This window comes from Lingula anatina, chromosome 2, assembly GCF_051362555.1.
Source record: "Lingula anatina isolate TDL-2025a chromosome 2, LinAna3.0, whole genome shotgun sequence".
NCBI classification, from domain to species: Eukaryota; Metazoa; Brachiopoda; class Lingulata; order Lingulida; family Lingulidae; genus Lingula; species Lingula anatina.
Window position 1 is genome coordinate 49,261,941 of NC_141768.1, and position 25,149 is coordinate 49,287,089.

The 25,149-nt window shown below is 39.3% G+C and overlaps 3 protein-coding genes across 12 annotated transcripts in view; 1 reads left to right on the forward strand and 2 right to left on the reverse strand.

Moving 5' to 3' along the window:
• The window catches only part of LOC106181491 (nuclear pore complex protein Nup133), a 33,160-nt gene extending 26,190 nt beyond the window's left edge, over positions 1 to 6,970 (reverse strand). For 2 of the 4 annotated variants that reach the window (XR_015333068.1, XM_087005874.1), the window contains exons 1-10: positions 6,789 to 6,970; positions 6,488 to 6,609; positions 5,774 to 5,877; positions 4,599 to 4,817; positions 3,609 to 3,668; positions 3,096 to 3,206; positions 2,591 to 2,764; positions 2,121 to 2,182; positions 1,736 to 1,803; positions 1,019 to 1,098 (exon numbers count right to left, since the gene is read on the reverse strand). Coding sequence is in view for 3 of the 4 variants with exons in the window: in XM_087005874.1 (XP_086862000.1) it covers positions 1,019 to 1,098; positions 1,736 to 1,803; positions 2,121 to 2,182; positions 2,591 to 2,764; positions 3,096 to 3,206; positions 3,609 to 3,668; positions 4,599 to 4,817; positions 5,774 to 5,877; positions 6,488 to 6,609; positions 6,789 to 6,970 (1,182 nt within the window). In the remaining variant the exon portion in view is untranslated. Of the gene's footprint in view, positions 1 to 1,018; positions 1,099 to 1,735; positions 1,804 to 2,120; positions 2,183 to 2,590; positions 2,765 to 3,095; positions 3,207 to 3,500; positions 3,545 to 3,608; positions 3,669 to 4,598; positions 4,818 to 5,773; positions 5,878 to 6,487; positions 6,610 to 6,788 lie in introns of those variants that run through there. The other 2 variants (XM_087005876.1, XM_087005877.1) reach the window with 2 other exon arrangements.
• Positions 6,971 to 7,013: 43 nt separating this feature from the next.
• LOC106181516 (protein ZNRD2) lies at positions 7,014 to 19,991 on the forward strand. Of its 3 annotated transcripts, none has more exons than XM_013565914.2 (4): positions 7,014 to 7,184; positions 7,822 to 7,970; positions 8,434 to 8,518; positions 8,776 to 19,991. In XM_013565914.2, exons 1-4 carry the CDS (start codon positions 7,175 to 7,177, stop codon positions 9,180 to 9,182), a joined length of 651 nt encoding a protein of 216 aa, XP_013421368.2. In that variant the 5' UTR covers positions 7,014 to 7,174; the 3' UTR covers positions 9,183 to 19,991. The 3 variants fall into 3 exon arrangements, with proteins under 3 accessions (XP_013421368.2, XP_013421369.2, XP_023931849.2); XM_013565915.3 differs by lacking the exon at positions 7,014 to 7,184 and adding an exon at positions 7,190 to 7,261; XM_024076081.2 differs by lacking the exon at positions 7,014 to 7,184 and adding an exon at positions 7,284 to 7,449.
• Positions 10,465 to 25,149, reverse strand: part of LOC106181514 (uncharacterized) — a 37,262-nt gene continuing 22,577 nt past the window's right edge. For 3 of the 5 annotated variants that reach the window (XM_087005871.1, XM_013565912.2, XM_087005870.1), the window contains 8 exons: positions 22,135 to 22,311; positions 21,480 to 21,665; positions 21,054 to 21,236; positions 19,376 to 19,561; positions 19,000 to 19,182; positions 18,488 to 18,691; positions 18,072 to 18,257; positions 10,465 to 17,684 (listed from right to left, as the gene is read on the reverse strand). In XM_087005871.1, coding sequence (XP_086861997.1) covers positions 10,930 to 17,684; positions 18,072 to 18,257; positions 18,488 to 18,691; positions 19,000 to 19,182; positions 19,376 to 19,561; positions 21,054 to 21,236; positions 21,480 to 21,665; positions 22,135 to 22,311 — 8,060 coding nt within the window. In that variant the 3' untranslated portion in view covers positions 10,465 to 10,929. Of the gene's footprint in view, positions 17,685 to 18,071; positions 18,258 to 18,487; positions 18,692 to 18,999; positions 19,183 to 19,375; positions 19,562 to 21,053; positions 21,237 to 21,479; positions 21,666 to 22,134; positions 22,312 to 22,394; positions 22,817 to 24,573; positions 25,090 to 25,149 lie in introns of those variants that run through there. The other 2 variants (XM_087005872.1, XM_087005873.1) reach the window with 2 other exon arrangements.

Consider the following 25,149-nt stretch of genomic DNA (forward strand, 5'->3'; position numbering starts at 1 on the left):
AAGGTTATCTGGCCGTGGCAGATGCTAATCGTCGGCCGTCTCTCCCTCCGTCCACTCCCGTTCTGAGCGCCAGGATCGTTTTTGAAAAACGACACTTGTTTCTGGCTGCCAGAATCGCTTTTGAAAAACGACACTACTGATAACGATACTGTTTTGCGGCCCTAGACAACATTACCGCTCTATCTATGGGCCATACACAGTGATCGGGTGAAAGTACGTGTATACCTTTGGTCGCAATTACCGACACTCACACATCATACATTATGGTAACTCTAAATAGATCGTCGGGAGAAGATAACAGAAAGCCTAGCGACGAACAGACAACTTCCGGTCAAAATTGACAGAATTCCATGAAATTCGAACTTTCGCATGTTCTGAGCATCTCCATTTCATGAATTTCGGCCAGAACGATCTTTTCCCAAATTTAATTATTTTTTACTGTTCGAAATTCATGGCACATTACCGTATATTTACACAAAATAAATGTGGCACGCATGACTGGTATTCACTTTTTTGTGGAAACATAAAATACCACTGTTATAACTTAATGATGCCCACATATCTATGTGTACACTATATATTACCTGATATATCTATGTGTACACTATATATTACCTGATATATCTATGTGTACACTATATATTACCTGATATATCTATGTGTACACTATATATTACCTGATATATCTATGTGTACACTATATATTACCTGATATATCTATGTGTACACTATATATTACCTGATATATCTATGTGTACACTATATATTACCTGATATATCTATGTGTACACTATATATTACCTGATATATCTATGTGTACATTATATATTACCTGATATATCTATGTGTACACTACATATTACCTGATATATCTATGTGTACACTATATATTACCTGATATATCTATGTGTACACTATATATTACCTGATATATCTATGTGTACACTATATATTACCTGATATATCTATGTGTACACTATATATTACCTGATATATCTATGTGTACACTACATATTACCTGATATATCTGAGTGAAGTTAGTAACAACAAAGGACAGGAAACTGACAGGTGCCTCACTGCCTTCTGTGTTCAATGTTCCTAGGAAAAGAAAGAAATATGGTAAGATTCTAAGAATGATTCTTATTTTAGTCCCTGAAGAAGGCACATAAGCCAAAAGCTTGGGCACTTTTTATCTATCATAGTTGACCTTTACTGATGCATTTTCAATGTTATTTATTTATTTCTTATACAAGATCAACATGGTGATTATGATGAAACTTCAAAGAACATAGTGACGTCACAAATGTTGGTAATAAATGCCGTATAATCCACTTACATAGAGCATAGTGTATATGAGGAATACACTTACCTAGAGCATAGTGTATTTGAGGAATACACTTACCTAGAGCATAGTGTATTTGAGGAATACACTTACCTAGAGCATAGTGTATTATTTGAGGAATACACTTACCTAGAGCATAGTGTATTTGAGGAATACACTTACCTAGAGCATAGTGTACTTGAGGAATACACTTACCTAGAGCATAGTGTATTTGAGGAATACACTTACCTAGAGCATAGTGTATTTGAGGAATACACTTACCTAGAGCATAGTGTATTTGAGGAATACACTTACCTAGAGCATAGTGTATTTGAGGAATACACTTACCTAGAGCATAGTGTACTTGAGGAATACACTTATCTAGAGCATAGTGTATTTGAGGAATACACTTACCTAGAGCATAGTGTACTTGAGGAGATACATCCAGGTTCACTCCTGCACTCAACAACAGAATACCATCTCTGAAAATGAGCACATTTGAAGAACACTGCAATACAGAGACTAGATATAACATACGCTTCCAAACAAATAGGAACTTGACAAATAATAATATTCTGACCAACAGAGTGTCATAATACACTGACAATCCAGCCGTTCTTACTCTGGCACCTGAAATCCGTCTGGTCTTACTGTAAAAGCTGTATATCTAGAATCCATCACATCTTACAGTAATAGCTGTATACCTAGAATCCATCATATCTAACAGTAATAGCTGTATACCTAGAATCCATCATATCTTACAGTAATAGCTGTATACCTAGAATCCATCATATCTTACTTTGACAGCTGTATATCTAGAACCCATGTCTGTAATTGGGGAAGCTGTGTGGCATCTTGGCCCTGCAAAATAGAGGAAATGATAGTAACATTCAAAACTAATTTTTTGTGTTACTCTAGATCTGTTCAAAACACTATTTCTACAGTGCTATTACTCATTTACAATTACAAACACAACTTGAAAAGCACTCTGAGAGGGCAGACCTCCGCCAAGCCAGCAATTTTTGATTATTATTGATTGATAATTGATCCGAATCACCACCAAAAACTAATCATCTGTTCCTTGGTCCACTTCTGACAGTTCATCAAAATCGGTTTATAACTTTTTGAATTATGTTCATGACAGACAGAGAGACAGACAAACAAACAGAGGTGAAAACATAACCTTCTTGGTGGAGGTAATAAGGCCGCTTATTCGAAAACATAACCCGAATGCTTTAAGGGTATAATTTTTAGAAGAAAAAATATTACCCAGATTGTTTCTGCAAGACATTCAGTGACCAGTTTTTCCACTTCACACTGATACAAGAGTTTGTTTTGTCCTGGGTCACTCAACATCCACTTCTGTAGGTGTGCTTCTGACAGCAGGTAAAAAGATAAGGAGGAAGGGCCCATTTCTTCTCCAAGAAGAAGTTTTTTCAGTGGCTAGAATATATAAGTAACTGTTATTTTAAAGGATGAAAACTTTTTACATATATCTGATCCCCAACAGCTGATACATTCCAGTATCTTTACCTACAATACTGGAAGCTGCTTTGTCCCCCAAACCTAGTGCAGTGAAATCTGCTTTGTCCCCCCAACCCAGTACAGTGAAATCTGCTTTGTCCCCCAAACCTAGTACAGTGAAATCTACTTTGTCCCCCAAACCTTGAACACTGAATTCAATTTGCATCCCACAATAATTATGTATCCCACTTATTATCATTTTATTATATTTTCTAAAAGCCAGGCAACTAGTTAATCCCACTCTACTTACAGCTCCCAGGGCTTGTGCAGTTACAGAACCAAAAATGAAGGATGACATCCTTCTTCCAAATCCAGCTAACATGCCCTCCGTGCTCTTCAGTGGCACCTTGCTCACTGAATGCTGAAATAAACACAACACTATGGCTATGAACAGAATATTTTATATAACTATTTAATAAAAGGTTTACAAAACATTGATCTACTCTCAACAATGTGCTTATCATCCATCTCTTTTTTTTTCTTTCTACTTCCTCACCTCCTATATCACCTTTGGGAAATCATTAATTCAATCTTTATTATATAAGTATGCCAAAATTTCAAATTTTTTTGTGTTAGTGTGTGTGTGTGTGTGTGTGTGTGTGTGTGTGTGTGTGTGTGTGTGTGTGCTTGCATGCATACATGCATGTTAACTTACATGTCCTGGGCGTAGAAGCATCACTGTGCTTGTGGTACTTGTGTCTGTGTATGTGTCTGTGTGTGTGTGCGTGTGCGTGAGCATGTGCTTGCATGCATGTTAACTTACATGTCCTGGGCGTAGAAGCATCACTGTGCTTGTAGTACTGGCTAGCAGACAGCCATGGGGCTTACAAATTATAATAAATCAATATTACACATATATTCATCTAATACAGAAGAAATCGATTTCGTGCTTCCTATACAAAATTACAAATATTAAACACATGTTCATAGTGTATCTTCAAAATTTAATCAAAGACTATTTAATTATTGTTAACTATAATTCAACATTTCACTGAAATTAAGACAACTGTTTTGTTTTTATCCATTAAATTTTGAAATAATGAAAAAACAAATGACAACTACAATGTACTTATTGTCTGGTGTTTATACTAATTCACATGCCCCTTCTTAAAGGCAAGAACCCCTGAAACACCATGTTTCTGTTGCATACTTAGGAGCTGCTTGAGGATTGACACTTCAGTCAGCCATGTCTACATGTCAGTGCCACAGAGAGGTGACCTGACACTTAGTATGCACCATGATAATATGTATGTGTCCTATATTATGTCAAAATGTCAGAATAACACTTCAGTCAGCCATGTCTACATGTCAGTGCCACAGAGAGGTGACCTGACACTTAGTATGCACCATGATAATATGTATGTGTCCTATATCATGTCATAATGTCAGAATAACACTTCAGTCAGCCATGTCTACATGTCAGTGCCACAGAGAGGTGACCTGACACTTAGTATGCACCATGATAATATGTATGTGTCCTATATCATGTCATAATGTCAGAATAACACTTCAGTCAGCCATGTCTACATGTCAGTGCCACAGAGAGGTGACCTGACACTAAGTATGCACCATGATAATATGTATGTGTCATAATGTCAGAATATGGATCTTGATAATGTGTCATATGTCAGCATTTCACAAAGAATTATGATATTATGTGGGTTATATATATCACGTCCACTTGTCAGAATGTGCACCTTGTTAACATATTGGTAAAAAATACCCTGTCAACTGAAGACCCTTGCATACCTACCATCATATCTATCAGCACGCCAGTCACCTCTCCCTTCAAATCAGCACTTGTCTCTATAAAAGAACCCTCATGTGCGATGTTTTGCCAGAACCTCACCACCCCCTCTGCTGACACTGCTATACAGGCAGCTAGCTGATCTCCTGTGGGAATTATACACACTCGGTCTGCTTTATGGACCAGATCACTGGGAGGTAAGGTGAGTTCTTTACACTGTGAACTCTAGAAATAAATACATTTCATTACATATTATACACACACAGTCTGCTCTATGGACCAGATCACTGGGAGGTAAGGTGAGTTCTTTACACTGTGAACTCTAGAAATAAATACATTCCATTACAAATTTAGTATTTCTTTACAATAGCAACAATATAAAAGAAAATGAAACATTAACCAGATTAAGTTTTAGGAATTAAATAATTTATAGCCAGTTCATTATAATGAAGGTCTCTGACAATCTTTAAATTCTCCTCTTTCCTTATGATACTGGAGGCTTTAAATGCAATTAATACGCAAACAAAAACAGCATGCAAAACACTTCAAAGTGTAACTATGTGTAAATATGCACTCGTCACTCGTCTTGTCTTGTGACTTGATGTGACTCTGACGCCCTCTAATTGTTCCTTTGTCTGTTCCTTTGTCTATGTCCCTTTGTTCTGTCTTCCCGCGTCTTTGTCATGTGACTTCACATTATAAAAGGCATTGGCGTCGTATTTTCAAATAGTGCTGAAGTTGCTGTTCGTCTGTCTGTTTCTATGTGGTAAGTTGGATGTCGTCTAGTTAATTCTAGTTATATTTTATCTTGTCTTTTGCGTATCCAACTCCACTATACTATACTATACTGTATTACATCGTTTTCTACTCTTTAGTTTTCAGACCAAGCCGTATTGGTATATCCAGCACTCTTTCTAAACGCCCTTGAATAAGATCAGGGTAAGCCGTTATAGCCTTTATAAACCGTAGTTATCTATATCAAATTTATTATTTCCTTATCATAGAGGTAAACTATAGAATTATAAGTTATTTGTTGTGTGTCATTTTATTTAATTATATGCCACCTTTATTACAGGGTGAAAAGTTTAGTTGTAGCAATAAAGTCATTTTACACAACCAGAGAGTCCGTCTGTTACAAAAGTTTGTCCAGATATTACTTATAAAATAATAATAAAAACTACCTTTCCAACACTTGTGCCCTTAAATCTCCAGACAAACAACCTTCTTCCATGGACAAGCCATGTCCATCCTGACGGCTCTATCTTCACAGAAATATCCGCTGAACCTACAGGAAGACAACAATCCTCAAGTAGTGCTGGCATAGACCTCATGAGACTGTGTGTAAGTCAAACATTGATAACGATATCTCTGAAACAGGATCCCAATTCAAGAGGAAAAGAAAAAGGGTGTTTTCGAACCTTACAGATGAAGAAGAGGATATCATGGTGGGATTGTTCAAAAAGGATCCAGAGATGTTCAACAAGAAAATGTCACTACATGTCAAAAAAAAAAAAAAAAGAATTCCTGTAGCAGGAGCAGGCTAACCAAAAGAGAAAATTAAAACCACACACTACTGAAAATGCTGTATAAAAACTCCTATACATTTTGTTAAGCTTATGAAGAAACCAACCATGAACTGAAAGACAGCTCTGTGTAAAGGGGGCCTTATGGCCAGTTAGAATCAAGAGTTCAGTGACAGACATTAATGATTTTATGTAAACTACCTACGGTCAGTTAGGATATAGGTTTAGTCAGTAGTGAATGGTATAGAGAGAAAAGTATTTATGCACAGCTTGAAATAGGTTTAGTCAGTAGTGAATGGTATATAGAGAAAAGTATTTATGAACAGCTTGAATCAAGGTTTTATACAACGGCATAAGGAGAACAGTACTCACGGTCTGCGAGGGTCAGGGTCTCTGTGACCAGCACTGGAAGTGAAGTGCCGTAACTCTCCACGCAGTGTTGTGCCGTTTCTTCCACCACTTGGGAGGTCTGCAGTTTACGACTGGATCCATGCCTGGAAGACAGGGAAGAGATGGAAAAGCTTCAGAGACTAGGATTTATTCACTTACTGATTTTTAAATGTTTTATTACCAGCGCCATATATTATAATAAGAAGTCATCGCAAAGCAAATACTTCGCCGTCTACTCTTCAGACTACACCGGTCCTCGGTATATCATGAATTTTAGACTTACCTGGTGCTATAAGGCGTTTTTCTTTGTGGGGTGAATAAACTGACACTGCGCCTCCCTTGTGTTGCTGATTTAGAGCTTCTTCCACCACCAAAGGGGGAGAATGGAGTTCCCTTTCCTCCTGCTTGTGGAGTGTACATCATAAAGGACTTTCCTTTCGCGGCACGGCGCGAGCCGGTGCACATGCGCTGAACCAGTCGCTTAGATCAACTTAAAAACTGCAGTATTATTGGAATTTAATTAAGCTAATTTATGTCAAGACAATTGCTCTGCAATATCATATCATTTAAGCATAAAGCTTCATTTTTACAACACAATGCGTTGATATATAAAACTTTTGTCCAACTTATTATTTCTACTTTTACGTTGTTTTAAGCCTATGTTTCGATATGTCCTCTGGTGAGTAGCGCTTGTTGAGACCCAGGATACAGGTCACTTTTGCTCGTGTGAAAGTCTGTTTCATCATATTAATTACGGTACATCAAGTCTGCTGTTTGCTCCCCCCCCCCCCTTAAACTGTCACTTGATTTTGAAAATAATATTAAGAAAGCAAGGATTGCATTCGTTGGCCTCATCATTGACAGTGTTACACTGTTCAGTTGAACTACCCTCGTGTTAAACACCGGCCGGCTAAACACCACGCTTTAAAACTCGGACCCTACGCGTTGGTATATTTCTCTAATGATAAGTTTAAGAATTGGCATATATATAAGAACTGAATCTTCTCATGGAATTTCAGTGCTGCATATTTGACCGTCATCCGTTTTCTTAATATGATGGCTATGAGTGGCAGCCCCCAATTAAGAGAAGAGAAAACTATTCTCTTTCATGTACCGTATCATTGATAATCATGTAAATACTATTTTTGTATGTTTATCAGAGTCTACATTGATAATGTAAAGACTATTTTGTTTTAATCACTTCAGATGATGACTATGAGTGGCAGCTCCACATTAAGAGTGGAGAAAACTATTCTCTTTCATGTACTGTATCATTGATAATCGTGTAAAGACTTTTTGTGTTTTTATCACTTCAGATGATGACTATGAGTGGCAGCCCCCAAGTGAGGCAGAAATGAAGTTAATCCAAGCCAGAAGAGAACGCTCTGACAAGATCAGTAAAATAATGGGAGACTATCTTCTCAAGGGATATAAGATGCTGGGCTCTTCATGTGAACTTTGTGGTGTGAGTTGTCATAGAGCAAGTTATATTTATATTAAACTTTTATTTATTGCATAAAAGATGGTGATGAAAATGTTTACATTTTTTATTGGATTTTATAGATGCATTTATATGTGTTTTTGCTAATTTGCTATGTGAAAATTATTTTCTTTAGAAGCAGTACAATTTCTGAGCGTATGTGTATTTACAGACTTCTGTCTTTGACTGTCTTTGTGATCACCACTTCTAGTGGTAACAAAATGTCAGGCAACAATGACATAGTCACAAGTGTCTATATATTGTATACCAAGTATTTTATTAATTATGTACAGACAACTTTAACACTCAAGGCTTATGTTCCGCATACGATTTTGTAATATTAATAATATACAAACTGTTTTACTACATGCCCCCAAAGATGTCAAACCAGCTACTTGGTATGTTATATAGCCTAAAGTACTGTATAACTGTGTATTTCAATTTACAGACCATTTTACTGCGTGATCGCCAGTCTCAGGATTATTGTGTTGGCTGCAATGATCTGGAGTCAGATACTGACAAGGATAACCCAGGTGAGTGAAGACACATTTCTCTGGGTTAATGACACATATGGCTTTGCTATACTTATTCTTGGATTTAATTTATTTCATAACTTTATATACCTGGTTGTTGGATAGAAATTCTATGGGCTTAGTTTAACAAAGAAAATTGGCATTGCTGTCTACAGATATATTCTGGTTGATTAATTTTTTTCTTCAGTCAAGAGATGTGCATTCTCTTTCACTAGCATCACACAGTCTGTATAAAATGAATTTTTTTTTGTTTTCAGCCGTGAACACAGAGGCAGCTAGGTCTCATGAGAGAGAGTATGGATTGTTTCCCAGATCACACCTACCGCAATCCTCCAGTGACAGCCCTATGGAGGCAGCTGCTCCTCTCACTGCTCCAGTCTCTGTCAGTGTTCTCTCACAGACACAGCAGGTGGCTGGTCTGTCTGGTGTTAACTGTCAACCTGGAGATAGTAGAAGGGAAGTCTCCAGTGGACTCATTGCTCAAACTGCTAACACTGTGGTTGATGCCCCCTTGGCAGTAGTGTGTGATAAACTGGCCTGGGCCACAGATCAACTGAAAACATGTCAGTGTATAGAAACCAGCATCCATTTGTGTAGCTTGATCAAGACTTGTGCTGACACTATAGCAAGCCTTAAGTCTTTACAAAATAATCAGCTTTCTTGATAAAGAGCACCAGGATATTTGTAGACACTTCTTCACTTATGTTAACTTGACTCCATTGAGAGGAGACAATACTGCCTTATATACACAGATTGAAATATTTGCAGTGCAACTATGTCTACTCTGCTCCATTTAGAGGAGATAATAAAACCAGATATGTACATTTTGGGATATTTTCAGTGCAAGTATGTGGAATATTTACATGTTAAATATCAGGATTATGATTGGGGAACCGATAAAAGTTTTTACCTTTGTCGTGTGTTGTGCCTAACACAAAGGCCAACAATCTTTTTAGAAACTCATTTTGTCACACTTTCTTTTTGAGTCATCATGATCACACAGAACATTTCTTTTTCATTTCAGTAGTGTTTAACTGTATATTTTGAAAAGCATTGAAAAAATCTTAGCATTTCCCCCCAAAAACTGTTTAAGCCAAAATGTAATATTAATGATTTATTTCTCTCTATAGATCAATAAATGTGTTAGCAGTGATGGAGTATTTTGTCTTAGCTCTAGACTTGTTGCACTGTTGTATTAGAGATTGTGTGATAGCCACTGTTAAATTAAGGGTGAAAAATGATACTGAGAAAACTATCAAAAAAGGTTTCACTTTTTGTTCCCATAACCAGTAGTATACCCCCAGGCTTTGCCAGAATTGACTTATACTTCAAGGATTTTTAAATGTGTGTTTGTGTATTATCTTTACTTTATCTGAAGGTTCTCTGTGGTAAAGTGCAGGTCAGGCTGTGAAAAATTTGGACAAACTTTAATATATGCTGCTTGCTACAGCTAATCTATTATACCCAACAGATGGCATTGTGATCAGTGTCTACTCACGGAGCAGGAAGACATGGGTTTGACCCATCTGGGGACATACCAGTACTTTCATAAATGGTACCTGCCATCTCCCCTCATGGGCCTCCATATTTAGGGATGGCAGCAGGGGTACAATACCAGGTCTGGCAGTAAGTGATGGTGTTAGTTTGTTAGCTTTCAGCACCCAACACAACACCCAGGCTGTATCATCCCCAGAGTCACAAAAGACGACACCTGGATCAGAGTCAAAACTAACCAGGTGTACGTATACTGTAAACCAAGCTGAGAGGCATGTGGAGAGTGGTATACAAGAACTGAATTTTACTTTTAAATATATTTCAAAGCTTCAAATGTTTGTTGGTAATAAAAGCATTCCAAATGAAGTTATATAACATCTTTTTATCAAGTCATTCTACATGTTTTTAGTCAAACTAGATATATTAATTGTCACAAGAAAATATAATTTAAATTTTAGTTAAAATAATTTAATTCTTTAGAATATCTAGGTTTAACAAAAACTTGTTACAATGCTTACTTGCTAGATTCAATTTCAAATGAGAATACAGATTCAGACAAAGTCATAGCTGCTGTCATTTTTCAGGGTTTTACTCAGAGCCAATATAATACCAATAATTAGTTATTTACAGGTGTATGACAGGATGCCCTGGAAATCTGTACCACCATTAAACTGTATACTTGGTGAGTCTTTATAATAAATATATATACACTGCAGAGAAATATGTACATTTGGAAACCCCACTGTGGACAGAATACAGAGTAAGATGAAATGTTGTTATGCAATAAACATGTTGTCCTCTTTGTAACAATATCTACAGTATACGCAATACAACAACAAATAAAATGTTATGCAATTTTTTAAAATATTCCCTTCTCAAACGTGTCAAAATTACTAACACAAAGAGCGGGTGGTTCATTACACTATAGAGGCGTCTTCATAATGCCCCAGTGGGGTGCCATCCACACTTTGGATCTGAGGAGGAGTGTCAGTGGCTTCCTTTTTCTTTTTTCTCCTTGGAGAAGTGACCACATTCTGAGCAGCATTGTCCAAGTCTGACAGAAAGTTATTGTGCAGATGCTGGGTGTGTGGCCCTGGGGTCTGGGGGTTATTTGTATGATCTGCAGTTTGATCTTGGTGATCTGCTGGGTCACCACTAGGTGGCTGATCTGACTGAATGTCTGTATTTTTGGAAACAGCTTTCTTCTTTATTTTCTTCTTTTTTGGTTTAACAGCTGTATCTGTTCCCTCAACATCAGGCTGGGTCACACCGGGGGTCACACCACTGGTGTCCTCACTGCTTGCCACCACCTCACTGGATGCTACAGATTTCTTCCTTTTCTTCTTCTTCTTATTTCCATCTTGTGGAATGGTTTCACTCTCAATATGCAATGAGGCAGTTGTTTCATTGACAGCAAACTCTTGTCCATGGTCTGCATTATTGTCAATATTAGCCTCAGCATCCTGTGGAAGTGACTGCTGCACCTTTTTCTTCTTCTTCTTTTTCTTAATTTTAGCCACTGCTGCCACTGCCACCAACCCAGCCCCAGTGGCTATGGGTTCTGTAGCCACAGCCTCCTCAACTTGTGACATGTCAATACTAACAGAACCATCAGCAGCCGGCTTATTTACTTCCGTTGTCGGATTTTCAGCTTTATGGGATACTTTCTTTTTTGGAACAGTTTCATCTTTTATTTCCACCTCTGCAAGGGGTACCTGTCTGGTCACTAAGTCATTTGCTTGTTGGGTTGGTTGGTCTTGCTCTTGGTTGAGGGATTCGGGAACTAAACCAGATGCCTTTTCATGTCCTGGTTGAAGATTTTGTTGGTTTGCTGCCGAGGGTTCCACATTTGGAAAAGTTGCAGAGTTTGAAGCCTCCTCAGCTGGCAAACTTTCTACCTCTGTCTGGTTGCTAGATGTCTGGGATTTTTTCTTGGATTTTCTCTTCTTTTTGCTTGTATTTTGAATTTCTTGAGGTAACACACTATCATTTTCATTTGACTGTTGGTTACCATCTACAGGGGGTAATTCCTGATCAATTTTATCTGTGTGTACATTTGCTTGACTTAAACTAGGTAACTGCAATGTCTGTGATGAATCTTTTGAATCCTCTACAGAGACCTCAACTGCATCAGCTGTTGTCCCTGGCCCTTGTTCAGTGTGGTCAGGATGAGTGGTTTGTTCTCCTTCAGTATTTGGTGCAGGATCCAAATTGGGTACACTTAAGGTGTCACCTGTCACATAGCCCTCTGGTGCAGTACTTTCAACTGCACTTTCCTTCTCTTCTTCAATATTTGAAGCTATTGCAGCATCAACCACACTGGATACTAAAGTCTTCTTCTTCTTTTTCTTTTTTGGTTTTATGCTGCTGGTATCAGTAGCATCAACAGAGCCATTTTCTTCAGCACTGTGTTCTGCCATAGCTACTGATAGTAATGCCTTGGTTATCTTTTTCTTTATTTTTTTCTTTTTCTTATGCCCTTTACCTGATTCCTCTTCTTCTATGGTTGAAGCAAGAGTTTTGGCAGATTTTGGGCTCAAAAAGTTGCTGCCAGTATAAAGGTTTACACTTGCCATTCCTGGCTCTGGTGTGGCACTGGGGGTGGCCGTTGTCATTTGTATCCTTGGGGAGGCACCAGGGGGACGGGTGTCTGGAGTTGATGTTAAGGAATCAACTTTGGGCTTGGCCATCTTTTGTAGCCACATTGTTTTCTTTACATTGTTGTCTGTTATTTCTTTCTTTTTCTTCTCCAGCCATTTTGAAGCCCTTGCCTTGCTAGGTTCTACTACTTTTCTTTCTTCTTTAGGACTGCTTGGTGGTGTGTACAGCACTTTCTCAGGGGGAGGGGTATAAGGGGGGATGTAGACTTCAGGCTCCACCGGCTTCGTTGTTGTGCTATTTCTGGATTGGAATGGTTCTGGGGTCATCATACTGACATAGTGTTCCTGATGATCTATAGGCTTACTTTCTTCCATTCTCCATTCTACCAGACCACGGTTTTGTATCATTTGGGTGGGGTCTGGCATTCCCAGAGGTGTAAACAGAGGTCTGGATTCCTTCATGTAAGGCCAATCTGCTCGCCTTTCTTTCACTATCTGTGCACTATCTGGAATGTTGTCTGGGGAAAGTTCCAGATGTTGCTGTATGGCATTGGTTCCTTTCTGTTGTGGAACAGGGGAGCTAGAGGGACTTATGGCAGTTGGCATGTACTCTTTCAAAGGATTCTCATAGTGGGAGTGGGGTGGGTACATTAATACCTCTGGTGTACTTGGCTTTTCCTCTGGGTTACTGGGAAGGGGGTAAAACTGGTCAGGTGAAATTAGTGTTTTATATCTTTCACTCAATCGAAGGGGTGGCTTTTCCATGTTCCATTCTTGTAAACCCCTGTTTTTAATCATCTGCACAGGGTCTGGCATGTCAAAAGGGGTAATGAGTCCCCTCTGGCTGTGTTCCCAGGGCCATTCATGTGGGGAGTCTGGGGGTCTTCTCTGCTGGTTATCGTCCACAGGGGAATTGTACCCGTGGTGTACTGATACCTTAGGGTCAGCATAAGGTGTTTCTGATGCACTGATAGGTCTATCAACTAGGTTCTTCAGTGGGTTGTATGGTTTATCTTTCTCTGGTGTCATTCTGTCACCTGGTTTGAAGTGTTGTGTGGGATCAACAGCAAACAGTGGTGTGAAGAGCTGTGGACGACCCTTGGTCACCTGGTCTTGTTCATCTGGAACCATCTCTGTTGGACTCATAGGCTTCCCTTGGAAATCTTTCATTTTTGTTATAGGCTCTGCTGGCTTGATCCTCTGACAAGGTTCAAGAGCACACATGGGAGTGAGAAGTTGGCGATTATTTCCTGGATGTTTATCAGGCTGGGGGAATTCATTTCCGATGGGAGTAAAAACAGGAACATTGTAATATTCTGAGGGGAAAATTTCATCATCATCATCTTCAAATGATGGAAGTGAGACATCAGAAACGGGAGATAAACGATCACCATCTTCTATAAATTCTGTTGGTGACAGTGCTGGCCCATATGTCTGTCTGTCACTGCAAGGTTCAGGAGAGTGAGTCGGAGTAAATGTTTGGAAATTTAAGTTCTGAACAAAGTTAGGGAGATTCTTACGTAGACGAGGATCATTTGGTTTTATTAACAGAGCATCGTCATAAAATGGTGTCATTACATTTTGAAGTCGAGCATGGTCCTCAACTTCTGTGGCTTCATTATCAACTTGTATTGGTGTAAACATACCTTCCTGTAACATGAAAGGATCTATGTTAACAAAGGGGTCTGGTGTGGGGGGTGGTGGCTTCTCAGGAACTGGAGAGGGGGGTGGGGAATCTGCTGGTCTTCTTTCAGGTTCAGGAGAATGAGTGATAAAACGGTCTTGGTTTAAATTTAGCCTGGTGCCATAAACAGTATGGACATCTTCTGATAGTGGAGTGAAGCAGCGGTCAAGATCAGCAGAACACTTCAGCGGGTTTATGCTAGATCTCATCAGAAGTGGGTCTGGCTGTAAAATAGTGGGTGTGAATATTCTGTTATCATTCACAGTATTAAATGATGAGGTTTCATTAAACTGTTCTGTTGGACTAGCCACAGGCCTACCCAATGGCAGAGTGGGCAAGCGACGATTCTTGATTTGAGAGTCATCTGCCATGGCCATTGAAGAAAACAAACAGGCCCTCGCCATGACTGCCTCCTTATGCTCTTTTTCTGCTTCCAAATCTGGACTAACACTTTCAAAAGATTCCTTATCAGCACCTTCATTACTGTCATAAAATTCTTCTTTATCACTGACACTGTCATCAGTAATGTGCTGTGTGCGATCTGGTTCATGAAATGGGGTGAACATCTGCCTGTCTTTGAAGATTGTCTTCCACTCAGAAGGTTTCTTAGCTCTGGGAGCAGGCCCTGGTGATGTGGATGGACTAATGACTTGTCTCGCCCTCTGCTGATTGACTGCAATTGTGGTTGGAGAAAGAGGCTTCTGATAATCAGAAAAGGCAATTGGCATTTTTTCTGCAACATGGATTTCTCTGGTTGAAACATCAGATGCTGCACCATCTCTATCACTGATTGTATGCGTTGCATGTACATGGTCTTCTGTTGATGGTGTTTGGGGGGCTTGTCCTTCCTCTGGCCTAGTGGTCTCTAAATTTTTTCCCATGATGGAACCTGCATTGCCTTCATAGAAAGGTGTAAATAGCGATCTGTCTCCAAAGATCATCCTCCATTCTGTTTTTTTATCTGTATTATTGACAAACATGGGGATTGCTGAGATAGAAGGAGACATAATTTGAAGTCTGCTTTGGTCTGACATAAGCTGAGATGTTGGACTGTCTGCTTTACTGATGGGTTCCATGTTGTGATCACTTATGCCGTGGATATTTTCAGTATCGCATCCAGATTGGGATATTGCCTGAGATGGGTCTGTCATCTGAAGTGGAGTGAACATAGGTCTATCTTCCAGGATTAGTGCTGCCTTCACATCTTTCTTCTTCCTTGGTGGAGGCACTGGAGATATTGTTGGTGTCATCAACTGACGCTGACGTTGCTCTTGACTTTTTATATATGCTGGGGATACAGATTGTTTGGCAAGAGACATAGCTCTCATTTCCTCAAAGATTTTTTCTTCGTCTGTTTCAGGTATTGTTTGTTCAATACTTTCTTCTTTTACTGCCTGAGATGTTGGTGTAACTGGTTTACTTATGGGTTCCATGTTGTGATCATTTATGCCATGGATATTTTCAGTGTCAAATTCAGACTGGGAAACTGCTTGAGATGGGTCTGTCATCTGAAGTGGAGTGAACAATGGTCTATCTTCCAAGATTAATGCTGCCTTCACATCTTTCTTCTTCCTTGGTGGAGGCACTGGAGATATTGTTGGTGTCATCAACTGACGCTGACGTTGCTCTTGACATTTTATATATGTTGGTGATGAGGAGTGTTTGGCAAGAGACATAGCTATTTTTTCCTCAAGGATTTTGTCTTCATCAGTTTCAGGTATTGTTTGTTCAATACTTTTTATCTTTATAGTTTGAGAAGGATCAACATCAGCAAGAGGTGTAAAAACAGGCTTGTCTCTATCTGCTGGAGTCCATTTTGCGGCAGAGGACTTGATCTCTCTCTTGCTTCTAGGTGGGGGCACTGGAGATGTACTTGGGCTCAGCAGTGGTCTTACCTTCTGATCTTCAAAAATGACAGATGATGGTGTGGCTGTATTTTTGGTTTCTTTTGATGACCCGGCCTCCTTCTGAGGTTTTTCATTTTGCTGTTCATGTCTGCTAATTTGGGACTTTTTGGCCTGACTGCAAACTCTGTTCATTTCTTCCAACTCATCCTCTGCAAGCTTCATTAGTTCTTCTTCAATTTCATCAATTCCGATGGTAGAATCAGTCATTGTACTGAGATTGTCATCCTCTGGCATAGTTTGCAGTGGAAATCCTTCCAAGTAGGGTGATGACTGTTTTCGCTCTAGTATTATCTCTGCCATGTGTTGTGGCACTGGTGTTTCTCCAGGACTGAACATCATGTTGTGTACCCTGGTGGTGGCACTTGGAGCCAGTTTCTCTGAGAGATCAACAGACACTTCTTCTGTGGCAGGTGGTTCTTTTACAGACTGTGACAGAGGTACAGTGACCTCTTTTATTGGGCTAGATACAATTTCCTTGTGGATTTTCATTTCAGCTATATCCATTGGAATAGGAGTATCACCACTTGAAAAAAGTGTCCTATCTAAATTCTGCCTCTGTGTGTTCAGTGTGTGAGGTACAGCAGTTGGGGTCATGACAGACCTGTATACAGGGGTGGGCACCCTTATCTCTTCTGGCAGAGGGGTGTGTGCTGGGGTCAGGATTTGGCAGTCCACATCCCATCGCAAATATTCCTGCCAAGCTGGCTGTACATTCCGAGCTCTTTCAGTTGGTGAGAATACTGGACGGTAGTCGTCATTTGGCCCAGGAATGGGGACAAAGCTGGTGTCCACTACCATTGCGGTGGTCATCAATTCTTGATGAGTAATCTTTTTCATTCTTGGTGGGCAGCTTAAGGCTCGTCTGAATTTGAAGTCATCTCGCGGCAATTCTGGCAACTCGCACGCCACAGACATGTCTCTGACGGCCATCAGGCCATCCCATTCAGCCCAGTCATGGATGATACCACTGTCAAAACTCTTTTTGCGTTTTCCCTTGCGTTTGACCTTCTGGTCATCATACTCTTCCTCCTCTTCCTCCTCCTCCTCCTTGATCCTCTCTACATCGGAGTCGTCACATTCATCAGGGGTGTGTCCATGGTAGCCACAGTTATCACAGTAAGTCTTCAGTAAATAACAATCCTTGTGGGAGTGCTCTGTGGATTTACAATACTTGCAGATAGGGCAATCACGGCTTTTGTGCCCTTCTTCTTTACAATGTTTACACACAACTGCTACTTCTTCCTTCTTCTTTTTCTTCTTGACAGGAGGAGTTTCATTGTTTAACCTGTACTTGAAATGCATCAGGTTTTCTTTCATTTTTGCTAAGTGTTTTCCTATTGTTGCAAGGTCCAAGAAAACCATTAGGCCAAGCATGCCCCCAACCAGTGCCATGGGAACAGTTGCCGTGGCAACAACTACTTCCACTGCAGCCTCCACTGGTACTATGACTGGCGCCTTTACTGACACAGTTGTTTGTGTACCTACAATGAAATTTTGTCAATGACAGTGAGGATTGAAGGGTTGAAAATATCTTTGATGCAATTAGGTCCATTTTAAGTTTTAAACTAGACAGGAAAATAAGTGAATAATTAAATATACGGTAACCTATTACAGAGAAAAGCCTTTTTCATAGTGTCAGAGTGGTTTTAATGCATATTATATACAAAAACAAACTACTAGGTCTCCTTTCACTCCTTGGCAGTTGCAAGAAAAAGTTGTCTAAACTACAAGAACTGCAAATCTTACAAATGCTTGCTTACAGAGACAACTTTCTAGGACTCCAATACATTGCTGGCAGTGAACTTAGCCATGCCTCCTAACTTAAACACACTCTGACATAATTCCAGGGATTTGAGTCCTACAAGTACCTTGACAGTTTGGCAAACTGCTGGGGCTCCATCCGCTATCTACACATCTAACAGTTCTCTCTGTGCTACCATCTGGGAACATGGTACCATTGGTCTGACATGTGTATGTGGCTGTGTCTCCATATAGCTGTCCACTGGCTACCACACTCATATTATTATACACTGGCACAGTACCACATGACAGGACTGGAGAAAAAATACACATATATGGGATACTAAAGGCAATTCTGCAATCATCAATTATATTTTTGTTAATTTCTTTTTAAATTGTGTCAGTTTTCAAAAGTTATAAACAAAGCCTTTTGAAAACTTTTCCTACAGGTCAATGTGAATATTGTTCTAATCTTTGGAAAAGACTGTGATGTTGACAAGTATATTAGTTTAGAAACAAAAAGTGGTTGATATAAATTCCATACTTTGACAAGCCATTAAAGTGCCATTCCACTGCCCATAAAGGCACTGTATCTCCTGCACTTTTAACCCTGTGACTGCGTTGGTATCATTGGGGAACCTGTACCCATCATCACATGTCAGTGTCACCTGTGAGTAAGCTATGGTGCCATTCCCTTCCACTGTGACGTGGGACATTGGCAGGATGCTTGGACACTGCACATATTTCTCTGGAAATAAGTAAAGCAAATAAATGAGAAACAAGCTGAAGATAAAAACAGTCATTATGAATTGCATTTGGGTCTTCAGTCTTAAAGATTACAAAAATTATTTAAGAGGAATATAACATATTGAATCTTGCACATACTTGCATATTTCTAAAGCATAACATTTTCATTTTCTTCAATAGTATACTATGAGACAGTAGTTCCCTTTTTCATTTCTTTTTATCTTTTCTCTCATTTCTATTCTGTGTTCATGTGTTCTGAGAGAAGCATTGTGGATAAATGATCCCATAGGTACAGCTGTCAGCACTTACTTTCACAAGATGGGACGACGGGATCCCACAGCCCATTCCCAATACACACTGCAGACTTGGTGGTATTTTCATCCGGGAACACATACCCAGCCAAGCACGTGTAGTTCACCTGGTCTCCTAACCCAGTGCTAGTGTAGTTCATGTAGGCGTCGGTCACCAGAGGGGGCGTGGTGCATCCAATAGCTGGCAGGATTGGAAAAATGATTTAGAGTACTTTGTAAATATTACCCAGTGAACAAACACATGGTTTTATCAACAAAAGGAACCAGTGGGTAATACCTGTTTGAAAGATGCAACTATTTAAGGAGAGTTTTCTGCAGTTCTTTACATTTGCTTCAGAGAACACCCATGCATACTTAAACGACGGTACACTTACTTATACAAGCTGGTACTGCAGGCGTCCATTGTTTTGTATTATCACACTGGGTGTAGAAGTAGTAGTCTCCAGTTGAGAAGGTGTACCCAAAGTTACAACCAAACCGTACGCTTGAGCCATACGTGGTGCTGGGATTGCTCCAGGACCAGCCATTTGCTATCACCGGGACGGCCACACAGTCTTTAACTAGAATATAAGTTAACTCGTAAATATATTTCATCAAAGACTATTTCAGTGACCAGTCAGGTAAATCTGAAGATCAGAAGATTGTAGTGTTCACAAATATAATTCCCAGACATGTAAATTAATTTGATTAGAGTCGATTGCTTGTGCACTCGACTCGTTTTATGGCCTTACCTGTAGTCATTTAACTTAAGTGGACGTGTGCAATTTGAATAATTAAAATTAGTATGCACCGCCAAATACTGCAGCACAGAATCCACCTATAGATAAGAAATACGTATAAAAGACGTCTAGAAATAATATTGGGGGCAGACTGAAGAAGACTCGAAGGTGACCGCTCGACGGAGCTATGGGAGACGGCTTAGAAGTTGGAGGCTTCACGTATAGAACATGTAGTTAGAGATCGTCAACCAATAAACCATTAAACTGGTCATTATGTGGACTTGGGTTTTCTTTGCGCGACCTCACGTAAATCTGACACGAACCGTGGAATTTTGAATTGCGTTATCCACTGAGTAAGTCTAAAACGTAATGTCCTATTTCGAGCCCACGCTTGAATTAAGCGTTCTAAATTATATAAGTTTAGGACATTCATCTCATATGTATATGTAAAGGTACATAACAAGATACTGTTAAGAGATGGCATTTTGAAGCAAGTGTACTGATGATTCTTCAAAGACCTCAAAGGGTATGGAGAAGCTTTATAATTTCCAATGACCTGCTATCAGCGTGCTCATGAACAATATCTCATAATGCTTATCCTTAAATGACTCTGTGCTATGTATGTAAATTTACTTTCCCCATGTCTGTGAAGGAGTCGCCTGTTAAAATTTGGCGGGAAGTTTGCTGTTCAAAGCATCCTTACACGTGCTTTGTAATAAAAGTAGGTCACGCATGTCTCTGATTGCGCAGCTTTATGTTTTCAAAAGTCAATTGAACTATTTCATAATGTTTTGTGACTCAAATATATCCCACTCATGATAAAAAATCCGGCCAATCGGCAAATAAGCGAACGCCCTGCGTACCAATTGTGGAGTTTAAAGCGTGGAGGGTTATACGTATAACGTGAGGTGGCGTAGCGGCAAGATAGAGAGCGTACTAGAATGATAGTAACACTTTGCTAGCCTTTCGTGGACTTTAACAATAATACAGAATCTTTACTTATGACACCCTATATGTAAAGGTTCTTCGCTAAATTTCCGTGGTATGTGTGAGCTAAAATGCAAACGAAACCTATGCAGTGCCGCCTTTTACCGATACAAAATTGGGTGACTTGTAAAACAGATCTCTTCCAAAGAAATGCATTTAAATCATGAGGTTTAAAAAAAGACAAAAAAAAAATCGGCTTTAGGAATAGATATTCTAAAAGTGATTCAAAATCTGTGATGAGAGTAGGCCTACATGTAGGCCTCAATATTTACAGACTTTCTTTAGCATTTGTTCGAAACTTAAAGTTGGACTTATTATAGAGTTCAAGTGAAGGTGCATAACTCACTGCGGCAGTCCGACAGCGTCTCATTCCAGAGGGCGCTGGTGTTACAGGCGACTGTCATTGTGGTCTCATTGTTGGTGAACTCGTAGCCTATGTCACAGGTATACTGTAGGGTAGAGAAGACAAGGCCATCTGTGGTCCCTTGACTGCCCCGCTGTATGGTCTGCGGCGTAGGGCAACTTTTTACTGGAAACAGAGCAAAAAATGTTGGAGATGTAAAATTGTATTTTTCCAATCTTATTCAATGGAATGATATCAAAAATCTTTACTAAATTATTCTTGTCAATGTTAATATGTGTCCACTAGTGTGTTGCATTGTTTACCATTTTGTTTCATAACATTATATTAGGAATCAATTATATTTTAATATTACTGTCACATTTTCTTCTAAATGAATGTTTATTGTGCTGAATATACAGCACCACCTACATGAACACGCAGGGAGGGTGTCATTCCACAGAACACTTTCATTACAAGCAATGGACATGGATTCTACACCGAGAGAGAACTGGTAACCCGTGTCACAGTCATATGTTACTATGGAACCCACGATGACTGACGTGTAGGGTTGGATGGAGGCGTGGCTTACTGCAGGAGGGGCGGTGCAGTTCATCTCTGAAATTCCAAGACTGTGATATAGACTAGGATACAATTATGCTATAAGACTGTGATATTGGCTCCTACACTATTTATAAAATGTCATGGTTCTTCATACAATATAATATGATTGTTGTATTACAGGCTAGGTTTATACAATAAATTAAAGTATGTACAATATAATCATACTTGTAATATACCATGCAAGCTGTATTTAGCATGACGATCGTGATATTATAAAAGTTTACTCAATACTGCGATTGTACTTCAAGTTTATGCAGTATTACATTAACGACAATACAAAATTTAATTTAATGTGTGTGTCTGGGGGGGGGGGAGGGGGAGCATATACATCTTTAAGATACTTTAACTTTAAAATACACACAGCATGCTTTCCTCTACTGTTATCTACATTTACCCTAACTAAGTACACTTTCATATCGATACCATAAATGTTATAATTCCATCAGACAGATACTACCCGTACCTATGCAGTCGGCAATGACTGGGAGCCAAGTGCCCGAATCCTGGCACACAGATATTTGAGACGTCACCCCGGCACTGAAGATGTACCCAGGGTTACACACGTACCCCACGGCTGACCCCACGATCACTGACGTGCTGTTATGGGCGGCGTGACTGAATGTTGGGACACTGGGACAGACTGAAAAACAAACAGATATATTAGAATATGTCACCTCAGTGAGCACCTGTTTCTTCAATGTAATTAACATGGTTATTGATTACCTTCCTTATTCACATGGATATCAAACCACAGCGTATTTTTCAACCTCGGGCATAAAACCGATAACTGTCGAATTCTGCGGTTTCGAATTTCCACATGTCCGCGGTTATAGGATTGTAACCATCGACAGCGTTTAGTTCAAGTTTCCCGCGTTAGTCACAAACGCTCAATGCACCGTCCAAATTTTGAGCAGTATCAAGAGCTATGTGACATTGTTGATAGAGCCGCCTGGTTCCCGCACTTCCTGACGCCGTATTTGAAAATAATCTTTAATCTTTAATTAGAAATAACTTTGAGAGTAACGCGGAATGGGCCAATTGTAAATCATCCTTTACAGTAATAATATTCACTGCTGCCGACAGGAAAACGTTTATATCATGGCAACAACTACAGTTCAGTTATGAACCAGAAAACTTTGGAGTAAAGATCGAGGCGCTAACCAACATACTGGTATTTTTTAAAGATACGTACAAGCCAGCTTAGATTTCCTGAAACGCATATGAATCACTATAACCATTTTTTTAAAACATTAATTAAGTCCACGCGACAAAGTATAATCCAAATTATTCACTCGGTCTGCAAAAAATAAAAAATAGAATAAATAAATAAATAAACTCTAAAACTGCATTTTCTGCAATTTCTGGCCGTAAACTTGGCGTATGTATCCGTTCCTACAGTTCTTTAAAGTTTGCCAAAAGCAGTTTAGTAGTAATTATATTTCGTACAATAGTATTATTATTCTAATGAGAACTGGCGGTAACGGCCGTAGATATCTATTGCTCAGGAAGTAAGCGACAAATACCATTTCTAGGACTAATAAAACGAAACCCTATGTCACTTCTTTAAGTTATACTATTTGAAACAGTTTGATGGCATTTGTTGTGTTAAGTGACAATGACCTGATACGTCTTCTGGCTTTGTAGGCGCCTGTGCCTCTTAAGTAATAATTTAAGATATTCTACTAAGAGATTTTATGGAATTCACTATAAAAGTAATGGATGGGTTTCAGCTCTGTTGAAAGTCAGACCGAATGGAGGTCACGAGTGGACATTTAGAATGGAGCTAGGGCGAGTTTGAAAATTAAACTACCACATTTTGAGCTTGAGGGAGTGGGTGTGTCCAGTGGGTGTGTCCAGTGGGCGTATCCATATCAGACAGACCCGAGGCGTCAGCCGAGAGGCAAACATCACTTTGACATGGGGGCAGTTATGAGGATGACACTGACCAAAGAAAGGTGTAGATATCTACCCAGAGCAAAGTGAAAGTAACATACGTGTACTAGTACGTGTATATTTTCACTGATTTAAGGTTATATACATGTATAAAATGTGAAAAACAGCCAAAGAAAGGCGTAGAAATTTACCCAGAGCAAAGTGAAAGTAACATACGTGTACTAGTACGTGTATATTTTCACTGATTTAAGGTTATATACATGTATAAAATGTGAAAAACAGCCAAAGAAAGGCGTAGAAATTTACCCAGAGCAAAGTGAAAGTAACATACGTGTACTAGTACGTGTATATTTTCACTGATTTAAGGTTATATACATGTATAAAATGTGAAAAACAGCCAAAGAAAGGCGTAGAAATTTACCCAGAGCAAAGTGAAAGTAACATACGTGTACTAGTACGTGTATATTTTCACTGATTTAAGGTTATATACATGTATGAAACGTGAAAAACAGCGAGGGAGGCACCCCTTTTCTTTAAACAGAGTTGTTTACTTCCAGTGTTCATGTTCACAAGACAGAACAACTCTGCCTCATATAACTTCGTATGATAATGAGCAAACTTTGGGAATGCGCAGTGGTGAGAAAGAGAATGTTGGGACACCCTAGGCTCCATAACTCGAAAGCAGCGCGCATTGCGATATTAAAGCGATATCGCCCAGTAAATTCCTAGTTATGGGATCGAGACGCTTGCGCTCGGTCGCAATTCGCGATGATTTCGAGTAACGGAGGCCTGGGCACCGTTACTGGAAAGCATCGCGTATTGCGAATAGCGATATCACATAGAGGCTATGATGTATTATATGGCTACTCAACATGTGGCCCCTGCAGATCGTGTCTTTTGATAAGATAAATTATTGTCGTCCCAATATTCAACTTTTAAAAACAACTCCAATAAGAAAACAAAGTAACCACTGTCAATAGTTATAGGAAAATTAGTAGCTAAAATTTACCATTTCTTCTACAGACCAGTCAGACTTCAGCAGGGAAATGAGGGCTGTGACAGGTATGACAACCTATCACCTCTCAGGTGTGCTGGTAACTTCAGTAGCTCAGGTACCCCCTTCCTTTGCTTTCCTCTACTTTCTGAGTAATTAATTTTTTAGCAAGGAGTATACAACTGTTTATTGAAAAGGTACTGCAATTGAAACTGTTCAACAGCACCAATTAACTAAAACATCTAAAGTTATATCTAGGCGCTTTAAAATAATAAGAAAACAATACTTATAAGAACAATGTAACATAAATAATTTTAGATATCTGTCCTGAACGTCCAACATCATTTTTAAGAAATGGGAATGGTTAGCCTATCTTCGGTGTGCTTAGATCCTACATGTATATAGCTTATGTTTTTCTCCATCTCAACTCTTGGCAAGTACACGTTCGTCATCTCGTCTCAAGACGTCTAATAAACTACACGATAGTTGTCACTTCAGGTGATAGATGTTACTCTTTGCCTCAGGTAGTATGACTGGTCCATAGGGACCTATATCTCCAGCGGAGAAGTATTCACAGGCCGGGATGTACCG